General features: G+C 39.7%; 1 protein-coding gene across 2 annotated transcripts; it reads right to left on the bottom strand.

Moving 5' to 3' along the window:
* Positions 1 to 806: 806 nt before the first annotated feature.
* On the bottom strand, positions 807 to 8675 carry bves (blood vessel epicardial substance). 2 transcript variants are annotated; one of them, XM_053433397.1, is made up of 9 exons: positions 8543 to 8675; positions 6245 to 6495; positions 5320 to 5444; positions 4692 to 4879; positions 4063 to 4171; positions 3621 to 3788; positions 3361 to 3502; positions 2649 to 2813; positions 807 to 1800 (listed from the first exon to the last, which is right to left on the bottom strand). In XM_053433397.1, the coding sequence occupies exons 2-8, from the start codon at positions 6468 to 6470 to the stop codon at positions 2686 to 2688; spliced, it is 1086 nt and encodes a 361-aa protein (XP_053289372.1). In that variant the 5' UTR covers positions 6471 to 6495; positions 8543 to 8675; the 3' UTR covers positions 807 to 1800; positions 2649 to 2685. The 2 variants fall into 2 exon arrangements, with proteins under 2 accessions (XP_053289372.1, XP_053289371.1); XM_053433396.1 differs by having other exon boundaries at positions 807 to 2813.
* Between the last annotated feature and the right edge of the window lie 949 nt (positions 8676 to 9624).

Raw genomic sequence — 9624 nt, forward strand, 5'->3', positions numbered from 1 at the left:
ATGGGAAAGTGGTACAGGGTAAAGCACACAAATACATTTGCATCTAGTTTGGTTTTTCAGGTCACAGTTTGTCATTTGCACTCGTCAGTCTTTCTTTTTCTAATGTTGAATTTGTATCTTCCTCCTAGCTGCTTTCTACACATAGGACTTACATTGACAGACACATACAAATAGACACAAACAAACCACTCCCAAGTTCTAGTGAGAATATTCTTGTCGTCATTAGTTATATTATTTTTATTCTTAAATGGCAGTGGGACCTCAAATCTTCATCCCCAAGTATTTGCAACTGTACAACAAAATGGTGTAAACATAACTGTAACCTTTCTTTTGTGTGATTTACACAGGGCTAACATCAATAATTGCAAATGGATGGTTGGCTGTTGAGATTAACTTTAGCTTACACCATGCCAATGACTGTGGCTTTTTCTGTGATCAGGAAAATGTGAGTGATGAACAGAGCTGGCAACATGTTCATTGTGAACCTATTTTTTGGGTAAGTTGTTCAGGTTTGACCTCCCCTGGAAAGTTTGCTGGTGTTGTTTTTGTAATGAGCTTTTCGACTGACTCCTCAGAGGTTTCTCTTGCAGGTGGAGATGTCATGCAAACATTTTTCCTAAAACTGCTATTTAGGAATATATTCCTGTGTGAATCTGGTTTGGGGTGCATCCTAATTGACTGGATGTTTGAATCATCGGTTAATCCTTGACAATTTCCCTGACTTTACTGTGATGAGTCAAGCACACATGGTGACCACAGGGGGGCACTACACTACTAGGATACCTTTTTACAACTCAGTTCCAAAATGACATTTCAAAACAAATTTTTATTGAACACACACAGTGCACTGGTTTCTAGTACAAACATTTAAACAAGAATATATAACACACAGATAAAATATTTTCTCAAGAAAATCCACACTAAGAAAAGCTATTTTGTGGATGTTGAGATGTATGCTTGTGCTTATAAAACAAAAAATACATTCAAAATGGATTTTCATCAATGCTTGTATCACACAGAGAGAAGAGACTGATCTGTTATGTTCTCCAGAAGGAATTGCTCTCATTCTCTTTTGAGGATTAAAGAACTCTACCGTACTGTAACTTATATATCACTTAAAAATACTTAGATGTCGTTATTTGAACCCAACTGATACAGACATGTGATACTGATTGCCATGAGGGAATACAAAGATAGATTTAATATAATCAATAGATCAAAAGAAAGGGATTATGATCATTATGATGAACTAACAAATGATATGAGTAATGTGTAACACAACATCATAAGTGCAGCCATGCCACCTTTTACAGAGACATCTTTTTGGTTCTGTTACCACATCTGCTGCCGGCATAAAGGAAGAACATCTCTCCGGAGATTTTTAGCATCTTTAGCTGTTGCATGCCCACCTGCATTAAAACTGCAGCCGTTGTCATTCTTATTGAATCAGGGATAAGATTTATGCAATGGTGAATGGCACCAATTGGGGGGGGGGGGTTCCAAAACGAGGCTGTGTTGTGCTGGAAACAAGTTAAATCTGCTCTAACTTCTCCTGCAACACAATGCACTTGTGGGGCGAAGTGATGTGTTGGTCAATCCTGTACCAGAGGTGACCAGAGCAAGATAATCTTGTATACCACAAAAATATAAACACAGATGAGAACAAATTTATTGTATATAAAAAGTGAATACAGCTTTTAGCCCTGAAAATTGAAGCCGATGCAGAAGAGCTTAAAAGAGCAATACCACGGAGAGTAGACAGGGGGAGGGCTGGCTCCAAGAAATCTCTGGCTCCATAGACTGCCATATATAAAAAAGCAAGCATTAACACTCAAACTGATCACATGGACCCTTGGGTGATCTGCACCAGGTTTTCCTCTCTGGTGGCAACCAGCTTTTTAATAATGTTAAGCATTTAGAAACTAAAAGCCTGATAATAAGTAAGTTTTGTTCTTCGGCTGCGATCAAATCAATGTCTGTATATAAAGATGGACGACACGACTCCACTTCCTCCCACTGAACAAAAACTAAGCCATTATTTCCAGCACACGGATGCTGCCATCTTGCACTGGTGATGTAGTTTAGAGCCAGATTCTGTCTCGTGTGATTGACCCTGTCAATCACAAGGTCACACCCACTTTTTTCTAGCATCAATTACCTTATTAAAACCTAACATGTGAGAGACCATTTTCTGAAAAAAACAAAATATCATGTGTACTTTGATTTTTTAGTTTAGCATCTGGTAACAGGGAGGACGTGGGATTTGGGGCCTATACTCCAGCCAGCCACCAGCGGGGTGATCCAGATGTTTTGGCTTCACAATTGCCGAGCTGTCATGTCCTCCATCTTCACAATAATTGAGCCAAATTAATCAATTGATGCAGCTTTCATAAAAATAGGTATACCAACATTGTTTGTTTACTTAAAAACATTTACTTTTCATAACTTAGATTTTTAATGAATTGTGATCAAGATTTGTGCTGACATTTTACATCATACATATAACTTGTCAGTGCTCTATGGTGGAGAAACTACAAATTGAAGACACAATTCTACATGACCACACACACGTCTTTTGATACTTCTTTAGTATCAGCCATGTTGGTGTTCAATCAGGCTCTGGATGTTAGGCTGAAAGATACACCTACTTAATAATTGTGATGGTTTCCATTCGTCCCCTGCGGACTACACTTCCTCAGTGGACGTGCTGGGCATACGCTGAGACTCGGAGGGAGCAGATTCTTTGAAAACGTCATCCTCCATGGCTTCTTCTATGGGATTCATCTTGGAGGCCTTGGTGCCAGGAGATTTTTCTAGAAAGAATATTTACACTTAAAGACAGAAACAATTCAGGATCTTGGCTCGGCAGCTAATTTAAGGGGTCCAATGTCACAAAAGATAAACAATGAGTCACACTTGAGAAGAGGTTTCATACACTCAAAGAGCAGAGGATGCATGTACAAGCAGATATTCTGAAAGCAGAAAACAGCCTGTGAATGTATCTCCATCACCACTCGTATCCATAAAACACTAAGAACCTTAATGCAGAACAGAAATGCTTCGGCTCTGCTGGGCTCAGACTACTTTTAAGAGCAACACTGCACTGCAGGTGCTTTTAGCCTGTGTACCGGGTAGAAGAACACGCAAACATTTGGTTTGCTGGAGTGTCTCCTCCTAATGCACATGATGCTTTCACTCTGTTCACTGACTGAGTGATGTCACTGCGGTTCAACAAATATTGGCTGAGGGAGAAGCGGATATTTTAGATAGGTGCTGCCGAGTGTAAAAAATTTAGAAACGTTGAACCACTTTGAAATTTTACACGCAGTAACAACTGAGTTGGGTGAGCATGTGACTTACGAATGGACGATCCAGCAGATCCTCCTCGTAGGATCTGGTTCAGAACATCATCGGTGTCGCTGGCGCTCGCCATGCTGTTCCTCATCTGCATCATAGACAGCTGCGAGCAAAGGCTGGGCTGACGGTCCATCTTCTTCAGTGCCTGGGTCACATCCAAACACCATCATCTTCCTCATCTTCATCATAATCATCATCACCACAATATGAATAGTTATGGTAGAGGGTAAAAATCTAGAGTCTGACAGCAGAACATGACCCACCTTGTCACTGAGGGTGGGGTCGTTCAGCGAGTACAGTTTATTGGTGATGTCTTTGCCGATGAGGTAACGGAACACCTCACTGAGGAAAGTGTCTGACTCCAGGAAGTAGGTGAGCCTCTCTCGAGACCAGCACAGGAACTTACAGTTCTCCTCAGCCACGATGGTCACCTGCCAATTAATCAATCAAACAATCAATCAATCAATCACAATAAACCATTGTTTTTCAAGATGTCAAAAGTTATATGCTCTATCACTGTAACAGAAGGAGCAGTAGGACATTAATTAAAACGCTGACACATTATTATTTCACCTCACAGTCGTTAAGGGTCGGTTTGGATGGCAGGACAGTCAAATCTTTGTGTTCTTTTAATTGTTTTTATGAAATTCACTAACGACAGCACAAATTGGGGTTTGTTCATTTCTTTTTCTGTTTTCATATTACCTGGAACTTATCTCCCTTGTGCATCTGAGTGGACCTGAACTCTGGAGAATCAATGAAAGCGTTGGTGTAGATGTTGTGGAGGAAATGGCTTCTGTACGACACCTTCATCCTGTCACAGAGAAAGAGCCAAGTCAAAACTAGGATCTTAAAATTTTACAAAAGTGCAATGTCTTCTAAATTGATTTAAAAGGGATGGTCACTTTGCAGTTCCAAATTAAACTGAGGGTTATTTGATTTGCCAGAAACTTTTAATCAAAAACGGTTAAAAGGTTTGAAATTCAAGCTGAGATATATAAATATGAAATTTCAGTTTATCATGATGAAACTGACAAAAGCAGATAAGTAAACAGAGAAGCTGGATCAACTCTATTGATACCTTTTGAATCCTAATTTATTTACCTTCGTGAATTTCAGCACAAAATCTTTATATTAAACAACAATAATAAATAACAACAAAGATGTTCCATGTGAAGACGTCCACTTAGTCCAGGTTTGTGTTGCATGCAGACAGTGCAGTATTAGTCAGTCATACAATTTGACTCAGATGCTCAGACTCACACGAAACCTGATATAAAAGATGGTTGACACAGAATAAGAGCTGCACTTACAGCCAAACAAGCAGCACATACTTTCCTTTGAGGAGAATGCTGAGGCGTTCGTCCACGGACGTCTTGTCCTCCGCAGCGTAGGCCTGGCCTTTCTTTAGTGTCTGGATGGTGCAGAACTGTCCCGTGAGCCTCTGAAACAGAGCCTCCTTCACATGGAGCGGCTCAAACATCCGCTTGTAGACTGACCGCAGCTCCCTGTCGATCTTAATCTGACAAGAGCAGAGACACAAACGTAACTCGTTGTTGATTGTGATGTGAAATCAAACTACAGTGATGCTGCTAAAATTACAGTCAGTGAGTTGGAGCAGTGACCGAGGAGGACAAGTCTCCTGTCTCATTATGAAAAGTCCTGGTCTGATTCTATCAGCATGCTGGAGGCTCCTTATATTATTTCCCCCGGCAGCTCCCATGGATTTGATCAAACCTGCATCTTATTAGCATAAAGCAGGAGTGAACCCAGGAGGATGAGCTGCTTCCTGCCGGAGTCAGCCAAGAGAATCTCAACACTGAGCCCCTGCATAAATAAACACTCTGTTTCCCCAACGTCTGCTTCAGTATTTCACTTGGGTGAAAAAAAAAAAACCCTGACTGGCCTGAATGTGAAGGGACTGTTGAAATGTGAAGGAGAGCGTGTTGCTGTACTACTCACTGGCCTTCGCTTGTACAGGAGGTAGAAGAGGTGCATGAAGTTGACCACCAGAAAAACCACGTTCCAAACCATCACATCCAGGTTGCACCTATACAGAGCCGCCCAGGCAATGTAGAAACCACATCCTGTCGCGGATAAAGACACACAACAAAAAGAAGCGAATAAAGATTCAGAATCTAAAACCAAACCAAAGTAAATTCCTCGTAGATACATTTATTTTCAGATTTGAATGACTCCGTCTCTTAAAAGCAATGAGAGAGATATTAATTACAGTAATTTTGACCTGATATAATGTGTTAATGATTGATGAATATTTTCATGATAAAGTGCAAATATTAATAGTTTTAAAATTAAGATAAATATTCCCATTTTCTATATTTGCTTACGATAATTGTTATTATTTTACTGGCAATGTTTTGAAGTTAGCTTTAACTCCTTCAGCTGTGTGCGTTTATTCTTCCTCTCTACTGTGTCTGTTTCTTTTCCTCTGTAAAACCCCTGGAGACAGAAAAGGCTAATATAAATAAATGAACTGTCAAAATGGCAATTTTTCCCATAAATCCTGCTGCTTCCTGTCTCCACTCTCTTTCCAAGGAGAAGATAAACATGTTGGAAGTGTTTTTTTCCATCTGCCATCCTCTCCTTCCGTTTTCTGCCACTATCAGAGCCTTTTAGGGCCTCGGACAGGACCCAGTACCGAAGAGATCCCTCTCTGTGTAGAAGAACTCTCAGAAAAAAAATACAAATCCTCCAAACGTGAACTTAGCTCAGCTGACTACTCAAAAGGCTTGTGGTGATAATTTACTCATGCATTGACACAGAGCAGATTTTTGATGACAATAAAAACATCTCCAGAGGCTGTTAATGTTGTTGTCCCTCTGGTGACAACAGAGATGCCATTCGGCAGGGGGCGCTGTGGGCTGACCTGTCATCAGCAGGAGGCGCAGCAGGATCATGTGCAGGCCCACGGTGGTTGGGATGACCAGGCCCAGCAGCAGCGACAGGTTCCCCAGATGGAAGAGGAGGTGGTGGGTCTGCTCCCACTCCTCGCACGAGGTAGCATTGGGCACAAGGGCGAATCCTGGCGTGGGCGAGGGGAAGGGGGGCAGGCCGGTGAAGGAGAGGAGGGGTTGATCCGAGGGGGAGGACATCCTTCAGCAGGGGTCACCTTAGAAACTGGGGCAAGGTTAGAGTAGACATGATTGGATGAATTATTCAAGCTGAAATTTGAGAGAAAACAGCATGTGCTCATCCTTACAGAGCAGTGGCACTTGATTTTAACTTAGCATTTTAAACTCAAAGTGTCTATTGTTTGTTTTACATTAATAATTTATGAAGTTGTCATGGTAAACATGTCAACAAACAGTTTCCTATTCACACATTGTGGACCTGGAGCAACACTTTCATTTAATTGTTGTTGTGTTTAATTTGTGTACTTTTAGCTCAGGTTTGGCCTGCAGAAAGACAGCAAATCTGACTTTATTTTATTTAACTTATGTTATTCAGGTGAATCCGGTTGACATAGGATGAATGTTGCAAATTATTCTGAGATGGTTCCTGCTCTCACAACACATACAAAATAATCTACAATCACCATCAGAGTTAATTTGGGAATAGCTGCTCTGAACATTACCTTTACAAAAGGGTTACGAGTTGTAGCTTCAGTTAACGATGCACATATTGATATGTGATAATGTGGCAGACATAAAAAATACAGTTGTGCAGAACACACTGGTACAATTATCAATGTGCTTTAACTTTGATTTGTGTTTGTGTGTGTACTGAATATGCAACATACATTTTTTGCTATTGTTGTTCTTCTACTTTGAAGTCAGGGTCGCATTAGGAGAAGTGATTTAAATAACAGCAATCAGAATTTTGTATTGACACATGTATAAAAAGTACATGAATATTAATATTTTCTAAATGTGCAAACAATTTGTTTACATCAGTCTTTCTACAGCTTGTGAGCAGCCATTTCATGACTGTTACAATTTTGTTTACATAAAAGCTAGTTGTGATTTGCTCTTTTTACCATGATTTGGATACTGAACAATAGAACCCTACTGTATTTTGTTTTCTTTATTATTTATATGAGCTGAGATTATTTGTTTTTGCTTCTTTTTTTATTTTGTTGTTTCAATTGCTGTAACCGGAAGAGAGACAGCATCTCACCTGTACTTGCATCCTGGTATTTCCTCAAAGTCAAATGTAGAATTTAGTCTTTTAATTGATTTTAAACGGATAGTTTACCCAAAAATGAAAATTCACTGATTATGTACTCACCACTATGCCAATGGAGTTTCAGAGGTAAACAGTAATACAGCCAAATCCAATACAGTTGAAGTAAATGGTGACTGATTCTTCAAACGTAAACTTTGTACTGCTCCGGAGGTTTCATCCAGATGTCCGTAGGCCCTGAGATTAACATGTTCTGTTGATTTTTATTACGTTTTATTAATTGGTCACCATTTACTTCAATTGTATTGGATTTGGCTGCAACACTTTTTACCGCTGACTCAAACACCTCATCCACCCCTCCATCGGCATAGTGGTGAGTAGATGAGTGAATTTTCATTTTTGGGTGAACTATCCCTTTAAAGCTTTACATAGCCTAACTCCGCCACCACAACTCTGAGCTCCTTTGCCCCCTTCCCATAACCACATCATCAACTTTGAACATCATCAACAGTTTCCTCCCATTAACAAGTTGAAGGGTAGAGTGTAGATTCAAGTGTCCTCATGTTGTAATTATTCACTCCTGAGCCTTTTATGTTTCTGTATTTCCTTCTTCTACCTCTCTTTAAGTTGTTGCATTGTACAGCATGTTACTCACTTCTGGTTGTTTGAAAGGAGCTTAATAAATAAACTTGACTTTAAGAGCAGTTCATGTCCAGTTCGTCACACAGACACACACGCACCCACACACAAACACGCACACACACACACACACAAAAACATCCTGTTATACATCTAGACTCAAACATGAAATTTAAACATGCAAAAACATGTGCTCTCAAAATAACATTCAGATTTGAGCATGGCTCCCACTCTAACAGCTGTGTGTGTTTGTGTGTGTGTGTGTGTGTGTGTGTGTGTGTGTGTGTGTGTGAGTGAGTAAAAATAGACATGGTTGTACTCTTAAGCTGCAGATATTTACCTCGTACTTACAACTTTCTCTCAAAGTAAAAGTACCGGGAGGAGAGGGCGGCTTGTTACTCACCGTTTCCCCGGGCTGGTGTGGGTGAAGCGGGGCTGTTCACGGCAGAGGATGAGGGGCTGATTCCGAGTAAGAGGGGGCAGAGACGGTGCTGTGGCTGCGGCTGCTTCCTCGCGTCGAGGCTGCACAGTGTGCGTCGCACATTCCTCAGTGAGGAGACTAAAATAGGCAAGAAGGCGAGAGCAGTGCGCCTGCCATGTCTCAGAGCTCCAACAGGGGGAGACAGAGCTCAAAATAACACCTCTCATTCCCTTCTCTTTACTCTCTTTCTGTCTTTATTGAACAAGTTAAGTCCAATGACAGCGTGTGTAAATAAGTTGTCTAAACAGGTGAACAACAGATAATCAATAAATAAAACTTGGTACAGTTTAATACTTCTTGAAATATTGTCAGGTATTTAAAAAAGTTATACATTGTTACGACATCCAGTTATTCCAGAAGAGGATTAGGTCCGAGTTATTTCTTCTTAAAAAGAAAAACATTTAGAATTTTGACTATAGTCTTAAGGACCGATTACATAAAAGTGATGTATAAAATTTTAATTTAAAACATCATATTTTAGCCAGTCTATTTTATATTGTTTGCATTGTGTGTTTGTGTTTACTGGAAAAATCAATTGAATTTACACAGTAAAATAAAGTAACATTTATTTTTTTAAGTGAAATATAGACACAATTAGCCTATTTACAGTTTCATTTTACATTTGCACACTCTTACAACAAGAGTCACCAATCTAATCTGTCAATATTGCACATCACAGAATTGTATTCAGTTAAGACATCTACAGCCTCCTATTTATGTCACTTTATACATGTATAATGTAATTATAAATGACTAACTAAAATAAATAACATGAATTCACCTTAAGGTTCATTTCACCTTAGTTGAACAGCACAATCTTTAGTGTAATTTGTCTGCAACTATTTCCATACACAAACACAATTTTCACAAAATCTTCGACGGTTAATCACTTTAAACTGCTTCTATGAAGAAATGACGACTGCTCCTATTTAGGTCCTGATAGATTGTGAAATGTTAGACTTGTCAAGCCAAGTGGCTCCAAACCAGCAACTACCCATTATATT

This window comes from Pleuronectes platessa, chromosome 10 (genome assembly GCF_947347685.1).
Source record: "Pleuronectes platessa chromosome 10, fPlePla1.1, whole genome shotgun sequence".
Classification (NCBI taxonomy): Eukaryota; Metazoa; Chordata; class Actinopteri; order Pleuronectiformes; family Pleuronectidae; genus Pleuronectes; species Pleuronectes platessa.